A 16,384-nucleotide genomic window follows, 5' to 3' on the forward strand; every position below is an offset into this window, starting at 1 on the left:
ACCGATGATCTTAGCACGGATAGTCTTTTACTTCAGAGCCGAATGATAAAAAGGCCAATAGGCTGATGATAGGAAAAGGCAGAACTGGGCATCACAGCAAACTGTTCAACATGCAGCAGTGCTTGGAAGAGCAAGTTAAATAGTAGGATATAAAAAAATGAGATGGGGACAATGGAAACAATTATTCTGTTAACCAGGATATACTGTCTTGTGGAATATCTGTTCAGTTCACAGCTCTCCTTCCTGATCGAGGGCAGTGATTTTCAATAACAGTCAGCAAAATTGATCATGGCACAAAAACTTACAAATCGGTGAAGATGAGGAATCTAACAAGGAGATGCGTAAGAGGGACACTGTAGAGCTGAGTATAATCCTAAGCGATGCAGGCAAATAGGACGCTCTCACACTTAACCTTTCTCACATTACTGGAAGAGAGGGTCACTCAGTGCAATAGAAAGATATCACTTCTGAAATTAAAAGGCTGCTGGAATCAACTGCATAAACCCCAGACCTGTGCAGCTCACACTAAAGACACAGAGCTTTGCTACTGGAGAGGAGGGAGCATCACTGATTACATCCCAAAAAATACTTCTTGCTGCTGTTTTTCATTTAAGTATACTTGAATATACTGAGGCACAATATTCGCACGGGTTTGCCTCATAATGATATATCCGCAATGACTTTACTATGGGAGTGAAGAAAAGACTTGTTGTATGCCTTTTTTCTTAACTATCTATTACAAGACCTTCATTCTTTTTGAAAGGGACCTCTTGCTAACATCAGAAAGAAATGATCTCCTCTTCCAGGTTCCTAAAACCTAAACTTCTAGACACACAAAAAAAGAGAAATCTCTCTCTATATATAGATATATTGTTTTTCTTCCTTGTAGATATCCATATAAAGATGTTAGTGACACGGCAAGATATATACAAATCTTCAGAACAAGTCATTCAAAAATAAATGCTTTTCATCCTCCCTAGCACATAAAGAGTAGCATTCCCATGAGCCTTTGAAGGAAGAAATTCCTTTTTCAAGAAGGAAAAAATGCCTTGGAAACCTTCAGCTGCTGAAAAAGACGATTTTCAAGAGTCATTTCATAACAGGCAGTATTTCCCTGAAGACTCTTCCACTCTGAGTCTTCCAGATCCAATCCTTTCCTTCTTTTCTTGCCCTAATGAATGAAACCCTTCAAGTAGGACACGGGATGGGAGAGAAAGGAGACGAAGCGGCGGTGCAGAGCACGGCAGCAAGGATAACGAGGACAAGCAGGGCTGCTCCAAATGTCTGCTCAATTGCAGCGGGCTGTCTAATCCATGCTGGATCCTCCACACTTCATGCAGGTGGTTGACGGTTCTGAAAGCTGCCAACCATCTGCACTGGATATCCTGAGTCCTGATCTAGAATTTAGTTGGAAGCACTAAACTATCAAAGTAGCAAGTTTGTGCCTGAAATTACAAAGTAAGGACTTACATCCAGGGAGTCCCTTGCATGACTGATGACAAAGAGTCTACCATTTCTGTCCCGAGAAGAACAGTTTTAAGGAATATTTTCAACATACAGGTGCATCAGCACTTGGAATTTCATCTCAGAATGTTATAAGGAGATCAAACCTTAGGAGAACGTAAAGGCAAATTTGGTACTGAGGGGTGATACTGAAAGTTAAATGTTGGCCATCTCTGCAACTCAGATTTACACCAACAAATCATACAGAAAATCAATTTAAAAGCACACTGCTTTGCACAAACATTTTCAGGATTTGATAATTTTTGACAAACACTTTGGGGAAATATCTAAGTCTTTGTATTACTTGCAAATAACTATTTTGAGTAATTGCTATTCATAATTTGCTGTCTCCGGGGACTAGTTTCTCCTCTGTGGCTCAACACTGTCCAGTCCTACATACAACTTTCTTAACAGCTGCACAGACAAATTCCCTGAAGATTCCAGTACTGAAGCAACACTCTTCGCAATACATTATCACATAGCTGTGCAACTTCAATACAGTATCATTCAACTAACAATTTTGTAAAAAACAACAAAAAAAAATCCACTCGAAAGTGTTCCTGAAAAATAGAGAGGTCATGAAAAAATAAATGATGGCTTTTCTTTCAAATAAATGTTAACAAACAGTCTTTTCCTACATTTTGCCAGACTGGAAGTAGTCAAACATTACTATATGATTCATGGACTTGCCATTAATCATTTTGTCAGTCTGATATTGTAGGAAAGAAATTTGGAAAGAATAGATTCTACCAAGCTCCCACAGTTTGTAAGAAGCTCCAAAAACAGAAAAATAGTATTATCCAAGTTCAAAGAAAAACATAGACGGGCTTTCAACCTCAGAGCGGTGAGTAATCCTAACACAAATCAAGTGTAAAACTACTAAGTGCAACACAAGAATAAATGCTTTTGAGAAATACATATGCAACACTCGAGGCACAGCTTTAAACCCAGCTGAAACGTGGACTTACTGTGGCTGTGCCGGAGACAGTCTGTGCATTTGTGTCGGCGGCGCTCTGCTCCGAGTGCGTCTGGGCAGGCGGGTACATGTTTAGCGTGTGCTCGGGAACAGTGCTCTGGCCGGGGTAGTCGGGCGCGGGGTGCGGGTGCGAGGCCGGGTACTCTGCGGGGATGCCGTTCTGGGGGGGAGCGAACTGCGCCGAGGCGTAAGGCTGCGCCATGGTGTCAGGAGGGGCCGGAGCTTCCTGATTACCCTGCGAGGAGCCAGGGAGCGGAGAAGGGAAAAGGAAGAAGAAACGCCGAGTGAGATAAAGTCATTTAGAAAGCCGCGGTCGTAGCCTACAAGATTGCTGGCCTGGAAAGGGCACAAAGTTTGCTTCTAGAGGAGAAAACTTCTTATCTGAATTAAATCCCTGTTTTGCTAACCCTATTCATTCGTATTACAATTCAACTGTATTACAATATCCTCTTCCTTGGATAAGTGTAGACTATTTTTTCACTGTAAAAGGCCAGTAGATCTCCCTGCACTAATGCCTCAATTCCAACAGAGAAGAGGACTCAAAGTTACTGAGAACAACTGTCATTCCAGGTATTACAGGACACAGTCTATGGTCAGTTATGATTTGCTATTTTCAGAATTAACACATGCAACCCACACACAACAGAACTTGGGCATATACTGTTCACATGCTTGAAAATATTTACACAAAGTGATGCTCTGTCAGATATTCAGATCAACTCTGCAGTAGACAGTGTTTAGTGACTGCATTGCACAAATGCAAAACAACGAGACTCTAGTTTGTAGCCACAATACTAAATGTTTGAATCTACAAATACAACAGTTTAAACCCTTAAGCTAACTTAAAAAAAAATTCTACACTGTAAAAAGTCAAAATAAATACATTTTAAAACTTCCAACACTGGAAGACAAAGACAATGCTGTAAATCTGTACAATTAAAAAGCAAATGCCCCCCATTCTCTCTCAAGTTTGATCTCTTTTATGTTTGATACGACAGTAGGCAGTCAAATGCATTAATTTATCAATTACATGTATCTGATTAAACACTCTACTCATACCAAATAATGATAATGGAGGGAAAACGTAGGCAAAACTTTTAGCATGTATTTAAAAGATGTTCAAAGCCCAGCACTGTATTAGAGGCCACCATATAGGAGACTCCAGATAGCTATAAAGAATCCTACACTGAGACAGACTAACTGGCTTGCAAGGTAAAGCTATTCTTACAAATATAAAGTAATGCCAAAATAAATAAATCAGTAAAAAATGAAATAAGTTTTTAAAATATTTTAAAATATTAAAAAAAAAAATTAAAATGTTGTCATTCTCCCATCACAGCATGTACAAGTACTTGCAAAGGAAAAAGTGGGGACATTTTGTTTCTTGGTCCTCACAAGTTCTTGATTTCATGATTTCATAAATTCAGATTAGACTGGGAGAATAAAAGCCACTCTTCTGCATTTTGCACTTGAGGGCTTTTCCAGCCACTTTCAACTAATTCAGACATCAGTGATCTGATCTGAATTGCGTCTAAATTCAGGAGCTTTCAAAAATTTCAAAACCACTGCACAGGAAAAAGCCTTGAGTACATGGCAGGATTAGAAGGGAAAGTTACATTTTCCATTGAGAAGGCACTGTGCCCTAGAAAATTAAGCATTATAGGGGGAAACCAACTCTCTCTAATTTTAATCCCATACTTGCTTGTATTTTAGTGTATGGCCCTGAGCAAGTACTTTTACAGTGTTTCATTCAACCATGTTTAAAATGAAAACAGTGTCATTTCCCTACCATGATTTACTGCACAGGATTAATGCAGGAAGCTCCATTTGTATGTATCTGTATTATCTCTAAGGGTATTGTTGCACTGAAACTTGCCACTATTTAAATTTCAATAGAGGTTAAAATTCTTGTAGGTTTACCCTTACTAAATTGAAATTACATCTTCTTGAGCTAAAATTGTAAGGTCCAGTAAGGTTCATTTCTTTTTTTTTTTTTTTTTTTTTTTTTCGCACTTAATATTTTCGCAATGTTAAAAACCAAACTAAACTCTGACATGAAATAGCAAGCAACAATGAATGGTTTGCACTGGAGAGATCTATTAGATTTTAAAGGAGAACCTTAAAAACTTTTTGGGAGGCAGAGGCCTTCATTTTTTGCCATGTTTTAAGACAGCCTTCAATAAGGAAGGCTGAAGGAGAGCAACTTGCAGTCCTATAGACTCACGTTGACTGGGCTGGCTTTGAAACCCAGCAGCTAGTTCCTTCTGGTCCATAACCAAGTCCTTCATGTCATATCTACCCATGGCACTAGGGTCCATGGAGGTTAAAGAAGAACAATAATGGCAAGAAGGGACCATGCACTAATGTCCAGGTGCATTTCAGCTAATGGCTTTTATACTACCTCGAGTCGCAAAACAGATGTTGCCGAGACTCCCACTGTTTCTCATTAACATTGACAGCAGTTCCAGGAGACCCTAATTAATATTCAAAGCAGTCACACTTAGTACTAATTACAGCTAATATTTAATTAAGAACATTGAGCTGTTATATCATTTCTTACCAGCAACTTGAAAACGCCTCACTTTTTTAGGATTATCGGGAAAAAGCAGAGGGCACGGGAAGCTTCGGCCCCTCCGCACTGCCTGGGCTCCTCTGCCTGCCTGCCCCTATGCACTAAGCGAGGGCCGGGTCTCTATTAAAGGGGCCCAGTTTTAAAGAAATAAACAGTGAAGCAGCAGCTTTTCTTTCTTTATATATAGCTTTTACATACTCGAAGGTTTGCACTTTGCTATATTAAAAAAATAATAATACTTAGAGTAGGAAAGTGGTATGCAAGGTTATGCATTTATTAAACTGCCTGTTAAAAAAGAAACAAAGAAAGAAAAACACTAAAGGTGTTACACTTGCATACTCTGCTGTTAGTGAAGTTGAAAATGACAGTAAAAATAAACCTGAGCTATCTGTCTCTTAAACACAGCAGACTATTGCAGTCTTCTCTTCAGGTTTAAAAGGCGAATGTTTTATTCCATGTGAGCCCAATAGACATGGTATTACACTATAGCATAAAAGCACCTATGTGTACACAGGTTCTTTACTACTAAGATGCATTTAAAAATGCAAACTCAGATTCAGAACAATACCATATAAGCTAATAAATATTTGCACACACTTGTGGTTGACGAAAATTCCAGGCTACACAAAACTTACCTACAATTGAATGGATTTTAACAAACCAGAAATTCCTTAGGTATGGGCTTCTAAAGTGACACATTATTGTGCCCTTTCAAACAAAGCAAGTTAAAATTAAAATAAAATAAAAGGAAAGGAAAGGAAATCACAGATCTAAGACATTAAAAGTCAACAATATGAAACTGCCTTAAAAGCAAGAGGCAACATCGATCCTAAATCAGCCTTCAAACTCAGGTACTGGAGTAATCCCCAAGGGTGGCTGACAGTGCACAGACACGGTTGGTACAACGCAGGCATGCGAGACTCCCCAGATGTTGTCATTCCAGACTCTGATCCAAGTAGCTTTACTTTAAGTTTAAATGACCCCCTTAATGCTCACTTTTGTGCATAGTTTTTAATAAAGTACTTGTTGGCAACCAAAAGAAGAACAAAGGATGGCAGACAGTCAGGCTCTGCTAAATGTTTTGGCCTGAGATTTAATGAAAACCACATTTCAACTGAAAAATATGCTTTACGTGGCAGTGTATAAAATCAACTTTATTGCTTTCTCCTTAAATGTTGAACTGCACAGAAGAAAACTAGAGAGCCTTCTGACGATGTAGGTGAGTGAAACTGCTCCTATTCTGTATATATTACTCCATTTCAAGAAAAGCTTGGGATTTAAAAATGCTCCCAGTATCTCAGATCTCAACATGCCTTTTCAGCATCTTCTGTTCTGAAAGGATTTCATAATTAAAAAATGCATGAAAAGTGTCAAAATGCAATAAAGTAAGCTTGTTATGTTTGTACACGAAAGCATAGAAAATATTACTTATGCAGTGTTCCATTTTCAAAACACATTTGCAGCATAAAACTGTATTTATTCAGTGAAAACCTTTCTGGCTGCCTGCATTTTAAAGTCTAAGTAACAGTTTATTGTTTGTTTTACTCTATTTCTGTTTGGTGTGTTTTGTTTCTTTGGCAAGAGATATTTCACATTTAGAGAAAGCCTCCCTAGTACTATAGTTAAATGAGCCAAACTGCATCATATCCTCAGGGCATGGAAACAAAGAAGAAAAATGCAGCATTACTCTGTAAACCTGCTGGTTATAAGACCGGTTCAGTTAGATACATCAAGCGCAGCAGAGACACGTAATCACTGCTGCAGCTGAGAATGGCTTAAGCAACAAAACATGGATTAGAAGAGGCTTGCATGCAGTGGTGCAGCTGGGTGTAAGAAATGCCCTGGTTTGGCTAAAAATCAGCGTTTCAAGTGAAAATAAAAGTGAAAATACCTGCTGTACCATCCTGCTCCCTTTATCCTCCATACACTTAGCAGCTGCTCTAGTCCCAGGCCATACAGCATCTGCCCAAAGCAAGCACCAACTGTGGTGGAGGGTGCACGAGCGCTGTACGGTGTGTCTGAGAGGGGATGAGAGGGGTGTTGAAGGAGGGCGAGCTCATGCGAGGCTTACTGACCTCCCTCCCAGCATCTGCCGGCTCCCAAAACCTAATCCAGATGGGACTCCTTCAGCTCCCGGGCCTCGGCCCATCAATCACAGCAGGCCACTCCTCTGTCTCCTGCTACCGGCTCCGGAGCGCACCACTGAGCAGATGATTGCACACACAAGAAGGAAAAACACAGCTTGACGACATTAATAGCTGTTTAGGACACATTAGGAATGCTACTACGCGAGCTGCTGCAAGCTGAACATTTCAGCATTTCCCTTTTAAAATTAAGACTCCGCATTCGAAGTTATAAAAGCCCCTGAACTTCGAGGGCTTTGACTTCTGCGGAGCCCAGCGTAACGTGTGTGTTTCTATGTGATTAATTCTTCCTACATGTGGTAAATTTAATAGCAAAATGACTTCTATTTTAAAGCCGCTGAACTCCATAAGTAAACCATGCACACTGCAGTAGCCTGTTTTGGATTAAATGTGCTTTACCCTTTCCTGCAACCGAAATACTGCTTCCTTTTTTCTTTCATTTCATGATAACCCACTTGCTTACCAGGGGAAGTATTTCACAGACACTTCCAAAGGTTGGTTCTGGGAGGCACTTTAAGCAGGTTAATACTTCACTGTCAGAACAACCTGCCTAGATGCTCCGGAGGTGGTTTAAAAATGATTTAGCTCCTAATTAAATTACATAATAAAGAAAAATGCTGCAAAGATGCAGACAGCCCCAAGGAATACACCTTTATCGGCACCGTGTCACGGATCGCCTAGAAGTGCAAGAGTTCAGAAACAAGGCAAGGGAAACTTGTACCAGGGGAATTCTTCCTTACAAATGTCTAATTCCAAAGGGTGAATAGGACGGCTGATAAACTGCCATCAGTGCATCCTCACATTCATATTCCAACTGAAATACAATGGATTTCTTTAAAGCAGCAATGTGATTCTTACATATTTGTTGCTGGCACTCTGCAATTAATGATAATAAAAGCAGCCACTTCATATTTTTCAGAAGGAATCAGGCATCCAACCACACTGGACCAATAATCACAACTGACTGATTCTGCAAGCTTTCTCTGTTGTAGCTTAATTATCTGACCGGGCCACTTGACTCACATCATTTGCTTCTGCAATCATACAAAATGAATTCTCCAGCCACCTCTCTCTCCATTTCTTTTTTTTTTTTTCCTCTTTTTTTTTGGTGTGTGGAAGTTTCAGTACAGAGACGGAGGCAGATTCAGATTTCAATTAAACAAATATCCTTCCAAAAGGATTCTCAAAAGTAAGAATGATAATGGAAAATATATTTTCTGCAGAGAGTGTAGGAGAAAAGGCAGTAATAGCAAGCAAAAGAGATTTCTTCACTATCTCAAAAGCATCAACAGGAGCATCTCTTTAATCCCATTACAGAGAACATTTTCTTACGATCTTCTTCATGCATAACATATTGTGTTCCAGTAAAAGTCTACTTTCTTGCTATTCATCTGAAAATAAAGTGTCTGTTTTGTGTCAACGTACAGAACAGACCTTAACCAATTAAGTATCACAACACCCTCTGAAGAGCGACGGTTAAACACTGTTACTTACATTTTACAAAGGCAAACAACTTGTCAAAAGACTAAATCCGAGTCTGGATCCCTGCCTGTATTCAAGACCACATGGGATTAGGGATGCACAGATAAATATGAAGAAAGAATTCCCTCTGGCACCCTTCGTCTTTCCAAATGATGCTGCTGAAACATTCTACTGCCCTTGTGACGGGATGATTTATGTACACCAGCTTTTCTTTACCTACCTCACCGGTCTTGCTTTTGCCATTTTCAACAGCCCAAACAGACATGATTCTGTTGCATCCATTGGTTTTCACTTTCTTCCCCACTACTTCCTAAATCTATCTATCTTTTACTTAAATGTCCTGCCTGTCCTCCACTTTCTCCCTCTCTGACCCTTCGATATTTTATGCAGGTCCTTTAAATTACAGCTCAACTTTCAGTCCAATCAATCAATACTGTCTGAAAAAAATTCCGTAGCTTCCCTCACCAGCTCCCCCCGCCTCACTTTTTCTCCCCATTTTCAGAAACCTGAAGAAAAAAAAAAAAAAAGGCAGGAGAAGACATGCAGTGGGGGAACCTGGAGTTCTCAGTAGGCAGTAATCAAAGCTTCCTTATCTAAGTGTCTTTTCCACGATGAGAAGCAGAATTGCAGTCAGGTAGTCCATTTTCTTATCATTCTTCTCCTAGGAAATTAGTTGCACAAACCTTATTTATTTATTTGTTTAACTGCCTGAACATAGGGTCAGTTCCCAAATCAGTTCAGAAGGAATTGTGACACCCTAAGTGAGAGGTCCATGCACTGAAGCACGGAGGCAGAAACAAGCAATGGGAGATGAGGAAGAGAGTAAAGCAGCAGAAATACAGTAAACCATATTGACATAAAAGTTTCTGACCTGAGAAGCTATACTTTATAAAGAACACTTTATACTTTAATCCTGTGTCCTAAATTTGTAGTACTGAAGGCAACACCGACCAAGTGGTAAATTACAGGCCCCTTATAAAAAATGGTGAAAACATCAACCTGTTTCTATCATTTAGCCAACACAGAGCTCAAAGCTACTACAAGAGAGAGTGCCCAAGAAAGGCAGAGCCTAATGTCCCAGGGGTAACCCAAAATTAGGAAATCTTGGGCCATCTTTTAGAACTACAGACAAAAATCCGACTCATAGCTCAAATGATGGACACAGCACAGATGTGTTACTAGATCTGTTTTGTGAGGGTGTATTAGACCTTCTGAAAAAACAAATATTTTCACCCAGGTGAAGACTATGTTTATGCAGCAAGACCGGTTCTGGTCCTGGCATAACTGCACCATGCTATGTAGCCCTTTTACATGCCCACAAGACTATCATCACTTTGTAACCTATATATAAGCATAAGGGTTTCTTGGACAAAACAAACTTCTCCAAATACTACCAACAAATCAATGATTGAATATTCAAAAAGATTATAATCTGAAAAGGGGAAACTAAGCAAGTGGGTGTGTCTTCCTGGAATTTCTGGAAAACTGAGAAATTCTTGTAACATGGCTGAAACAACTCAATTAGGATTTTGCTCTAGGTAGAATTCAACATCTCGATTTAAACTTACTCATAAAAGTAGTAAATTTCTCAGGGGACTGAGTAGAGCTGCATTTTTTAAAGCATCTAAATCAGTCAATTTAATCTAACTAGGGTTAATAGTTACACAAAGTTGTTTTGCAGATGCTGCCTCACCTAGATTATAATAGGACTGACCTTTTTGAAGTTGGTTTTCTAATGGGCGTACCCCAACATATATCAGTGCCTTTGCCAATTTTGTTAGCTACCACAACTCGAAGTGAAGGCAGTGCCCTACATCATGCACCCATATACATCTTGTTAGGGCATTTGTTCTAGAAAAACCATATCCACGTCACGTGTACCTAATTAGTTCTTATTCATGTATGAAGAAATCGCTTTTAGTTAAAAATCAGCAGGCAGAGGATGTGATGTGTTTCACAGACAGGCAACAAAACTACTGCAATGAGAACCAAGAACCCAGGACTAGAAATAAGCAGGGGGAGTTTCCCTGAGCAGCCAGGTAGACACTGGGTGCTTCACCAAAGCACTACTGACGTTGCTACATCAAATCACAGCTTGCCTTAGGTACTCACATGTGTGGTGAGACAAGGCTCAAGTGACAGAGAGGCACGGATGAGGACTGAAAGGAAGCAGCAGTTATTTCAGGGCAAGCTTGCATGACATCTCTGAACTGAACTCTTCAAACAGCTTCTTTGGAAAGAGAAGGTGCTAGGTGGGTTGAAAACTAGTTGGACTTTCAGGCTGTAAGATCAATGGCTGAATATCTTGCATGTGATGGGTAATAAGTGGAATACCCCAGGGGTCCGTACGGGGCGCATGCTCTTCAGCAAGAACACAGAGCACATCCTCAGCAACACTGCAGCTAACATTGAGCCATGGAGCCTCCGTCCAGAGGGAGCTTCATGACCCTGAGGCCTGGGCAACCAGAAGCCTTATCAAGGCCAGCAGGGAGGAGTGCTGAGTTCTGCACCAGGGACTCAGTAACCCCAATGAGCAGGTAGCAGCGGTCAAGCCTAGAAACCACTGGCTGAACAGCAGATCTCCTGAAAAGGACGTGAGGACACTGTGTTGACTATGAATTGAAGGTGTGTTCTTATCAGAAAAGCCAAAAATAGGCTAGCCTACATTAGAAGAAACATGGCCAAGGTAAATTGCTAGAGCTTAAGCTATCTGGCATGGCACAGAGAATATTGTCATTTCTGGCACCCTTCGGTTCCAAAGTAATGCAGAGAAACTCATGAGGCTACCAGAATAGTTAGCAGTCCAGAGCATACGCCCTGAAAGGAGAAGCTGAAGGAGCCTCGTGGCTCATGTTGTTTAGCAACAGCTATTAGCAACGCTCAGAACTTGAGTTTGGACTGGGTGACCTCTGGCCGCCCCTTCCATATTTCTATGGCTCTTCAGTTCTATGAAATAATTATATTAGCATGACTGAGAGGGCTGCAAAGCAGTTGCAAGGAAACAGAATGGAAATTCTTAGGGTAATTAATGAATTATGGAATAATAATTTGGGAATAATCTTTACTGAACATTCATTGAACCACTGTCAAATTTACTTTGTATACGTAGAGGCAGATTCTATATTAAAATACAGATATGCAATCTATATTAAGCAGGAAGTGCCTGGTTATTTGCCCTGGGAAACAGACTGTCCATTGACAACCAGCCTTTTAAACTGCAACTGAAATTCAATGATCTCCCTTTCTTTTTTTCCTTCCTTAAGGAAAGACCATCTGTTCTCCATTGTCCATACACACCAGCATTGTCATGTAGGTATGGACCACACCTATCCTTCACTGTACCTGGAACTTTTAAGCCAAGCAGATTTTGGTTTAAACATGACCCCAATATTTTTAGCAAATATGAAAGAATACTTATGAATTCATTTTATGCATATATCATAATCACAAGTTCCAAGAAGTGAGAATCGTGATCTACAATTTTATAAACTTTTGATGAAAACTAAGCAGCAGTTATTTCCATGGAGTTTGATATAGTTTTAAAGCCTAAGAAACTCACCATTTTACTGCTTCCCATCTTTAAATTACTTAGAAAGAGTAAAAATATTAAGCATGTAGGATTTAGCAGTGCTTTCAGACAATGTCCATTTCCCCTTCTTGTTTAATATCTCCCTGCCATTTATGGGGAGCACAGATGATCTGAGCTGTGAAGACCAACTACCACACAGTGCCATCTTGCTAATATCAGTTGAGGCAACATTCATATTTTGGCACTGAAATGAAATTATGGAACATCATGTCTGATGTTATTTACTGCAAAGATTAAAATGCCTATCAAAATATCATTGGACACAAGGAACAGGGGGATTGGCTTTCTGCCCTGCTACACTTTGCTATGCTTGTTTACTACTGCCATCATTTGTGTACCTCGGTTAATGATGATGTTAAAATGCTGTTGCAGAATTAAGAAGTAACTATTTATTTCAATAATGCTTGCTGTTGGCAAATTAAACTACAATATTAAAGTAAATCTCACCAATGAGATGAAAATGGCAAAGTTGTCTATGCAACACAAAATTTCTATTTCTAACACACATCACAACAAGCTGAAAATAAAGACCAATCTATTAATAGAGTGCCACAATGAATCTGCAGTTACAAAGAAACCAGAAAATCCTTAATGGCTTCTGTGCGATTGGAAACACTTTCCCTGACCATACTGATTGGTAAGTCCTATATTGTTAAATCTCTAGAACCATTCTCTTCCCGTGGCAGGAATGGTTGATCTATCACTGTATTTTAGTTTCCCCATCTGTGCGGAACAGTGACTAAAATTGCTCTGAAGCCTGCAGAAGTACATTTCTTCTTCCTGCACATCTTCTCTAGAGCTTTCTTTCTTTGGCTAGCCCCTCTTGACAAAGCTGAACATATACAACATATAATCACAGCAGGAAATCTTGCTGTAAAGCTGGCCCTTGCAGCATGCTGAAAGTGCCTGACACTGGCAAGCATTGCCTTCAACAGTGCTTAATTTTAAAATAATACTGATCGTAGGACTGCTCACAAATGATGATCTTTTCAGTTTACTCTTTGTTTCTGTGGCTCTATGGAGGGGAAGGAGAGGTAACGGAAAGAAATATATTTCCAAAACTGAGACAGTATTGATAAAAACTTCAGCATATTTACCAGAAGCATATGGCTAATTTACAGCAACAGCATTCAAAAGCATTTGTGTTTATATAGTGCACCAGCATTTATAAAAGCAACAGCATCCAAGCCCTAGAATTAGCAAAAATAAGCATCTGCATAGACTATTTTGGGAAAGAAGAGTTATAGCTTTAAAATTGCTTTTAATCCACATGAAATGAACTGGCTATCTTTTACACTAGAACAGTTATTTAAGATGAAATAAGCTATCTGAAAATATTGAAACAGTTTGTATTTGCTGAGTGTGCACCCAGTGAGATGGAGAATACAGCAAATGTGTTAGTATTCAGGCAGCTTCCAGCAGCAAAAGAAATTCAGATTAGATATCGCTACACAGAAATTTATAGCTCGTAGGTATTCAGTCAGAAAAGTGGTTTTTCTTTTAAATATTACAATCACATGGTATAGTACATCACTTGTGTCAAGTTAAATTTAATCATATCAGCATACTTAAAGGAAAAAACCTGAACATCTACTCATATACCCATGCCAGGAGGGATTATAGGAGGCTTTATGAAGCCTTTTCCTTTTATTTAATATTCTGATATCTGTATAGAACAATTTTGATATGCAATATACCCCCGAACTAATCTATGCCATTGTCTTTTTAATGCACACCTAGTGTGCCTGAACTCAGCTCGAGTATAATCTGCACTGCCAATTACTTACGTTCCTCTGAAGTCTGCTTCTGCAAGACATTTTCCTCGAAGCAGAAACGCGTATAATGAGAGGGATGCTAACTTTGGGGCGGGGGGGAGAAGTAAAGCAACATCATCTGCTTTCTCCTAGTTAAGAGCACATGCAAAAAAAGAACAATAATTTCTGAGCTCGCTAATGCCTACTAATTTTTGTCATACTTAGAATCGGGTATGTGAGGGGCTGTGGGCTGCATTTCAGAAATGACAGGGTGCTTGAGCATCACCACACAGAAGGTTATAGTAGGGGTTTATTAAAATGTGCTTTCTCCACACACATTTAATGGCTCATTTAAAACAACAGCAACAAAAAAATCATGATTAAATCCATCAGAAATTAATTAAATGTATTGTGGAGAGGGCTAAAAAAGTGCTTACAGTTTTGGCAATTGCAATGGAGATTTCTATGAAATGCTTCAGACAATATACATCATCTTATCCCAATTTTAAAGAAAAAGGAAGACTCTTACTTCCTTATCACCCCCTCTCCACCCTCCCCAAAGAGTGAAATTCATCTTATTTAGCTTTAGCTCTTTAAGATTTGGTCACTTTAATCATCTAGACTTTCTTTATAATCCATGGAGTGCAAGCAGCATCCATCTTAGGTACCTATGTTAGGATGGTATGAATTATCCCCTGGAAAGCTCGCTCCTTGCTTCCTCTCCGGCCATGTCATGCTGAATGAGACAAATCCCTCCCGATAAGGCCAAGTTAAGAATATCCTGACTCCTATATTCAAGTCAGGTTTCCCCAACACTGTGCCTCAGCTTTTGGCTGCCATAAAATACAAGCAATAACAGCAAAAAAGTAGAGACATGAATTTTATTCTCCTTATTGAAACTGTTCAGTGATCTATGTATCTATCTAGCATGTATTCTGGCAGCCTCAATCTACCACAAAACACAGGACAGCTGTATGAAGAGAATTTAGACTCCAAAATATGGCCTAAGACGCGGAATTCTACCTCTACAAACATATTAAGTTTGTTCTGCCAAGCCTTTCACTCCAATTTTCTTTTAGTTCTCCTTTCCTTTCAAATCAAAAGTGCCTCCCTCAGACTGTTTCTTTATCATTTTATCTACTTCCTCCTACAGTCAGCTGTAAAAATCCGATTCTCCCCTTTTTTATTTATTGTAACAATTCCAAGCACAGCAGAAACCAAACGCTGTTTTGCTTGGCATACACACTACAGGAACATACCTAAGTATATAATATGAAATACGAAAATTGTGAGTAATTCTGAGGAGGAATTGGAGGCTCCCACAGTAGGACAGCTTAGAGAAGTCCCTCCTACCGGCCAGGTGCAAATGTAGCTATTTGACCCAGGATTTGGAGATGAAAAGGCGTTTTAAAATTTGACACAAGGATGTACTTCCCATTTGTTGGTTTTCATGAAGTGGTAAATACAGTAACCACCTGGTACAAGTGCCAACTTGACTGCTCTTCAGCCGACTGCAAGTAGCAGCAAACAGGCTGAATGCTTCAAGTGCAATTCTCAAAAGATTCCACTTATTTATTCACTGCCTGCAGTTTTACAGAACAAGAAAAAACAAACCTCAAAAAACAAAGCACTTTAAATGGACACAAGAGGAAAAAGTGGATTTGAATCCTCCAATAAAGAGGTCTTCAGTGACTAATGGCACTAATTAACAAAGGCAACACACTCCAAGTTTAATGTCTGGTGCAGCATATGCAGGCTGTGCCATATTAAGAACAAGATCCAAGGGGGAGTTCTGAAGCTAAGCAGAGCCAATGGATTTGAAAAATATTATTTGATAAGAACATTATAAGAAGAGTTACAGACTGATTTTTTCAAGTTATTATTCTAAACTCGTGTTAGCAACACAGATCGAACATCACTTAAATAACTTGTGCTCAAGAACTCTCCCACATTTTGGAAGCAAACAAGTTACAGTATAAAGTATTTCCAATTACATAGAGAATATTGCATTAATTCATAAAACATAAGCAGCACACATTACAAACATCTCTATTCCTCTATGCAAAGAACTTGGAGTATTGCACATAGCAGTATTATTCTGGGCATCAGTAAATTAATACTTCTTGCTTCAATTTCTCAGATATATAAAACAAAAATTAAAATGCATAGCTCACTACTGAGGGCTGGAATTTGCTATCTAGTATTTCACATTCATTTTATGCAGTGGAAAGGGCAAAAACATAGCACCAGTTCAATTAAAATAGTAGTAAAAAAAAAAAAAAAAAAAAAAAGCAAGCTCCTGTAAGCCCTGCACTGATGCACATAGCCTAGCTGAAGGGTAGTTCCTGTTGCCTTAGTGAAATC

General features: G+C 39.3%; 1 protein-coding gene across 24 annotated transcripts in view; it reads right to left on the minus strand.

Moving 5' to 3' along the window:
• RBFOX1 (RNA binding fox-1 homolog 1) overlaps positions 1-16,384 on the minus strand; it is a 950,329-nt gene that overhangs the window by 115,964 nt on the left and 817,981 nt on the right. For 23 of the 24 annotated variants that reach the window (XM_088523038.1, XM_088523037.1, XM_088523031.1 and 20 more), the window contains one exon: positions 2,472-2,714. In XM_088523038.1, the coding sequence (XP_088379164.1) occupies positions 2,472-2,714 (243 nt within the window). Of the gene's footprint in view, positions 1-2,471; positions 2,715-14,053; positions 14,100-16,384 lie in introns of those variants that run through there. The other variant, XM_088523049.1, reaches the window with a different exon arrangement.

This window comes from Tinamus guttatus, unplaced genomic scaffold (assembly GCF_059628265.1).
Source record: "Tinamus guttatus ecotype Peru unplaced genomic scaffold, ASM5962826v1 Tinamus_guttatus_pri_ptg000172l, whole genome shotgun sequence".
Taxonomy (NCBI): domain Eukaryota; kingdom Metazoa; phylum Chordata; class Aves; order Tinamiformes; family Tinamidae; genus Tinamus; species Tinamus guttatus.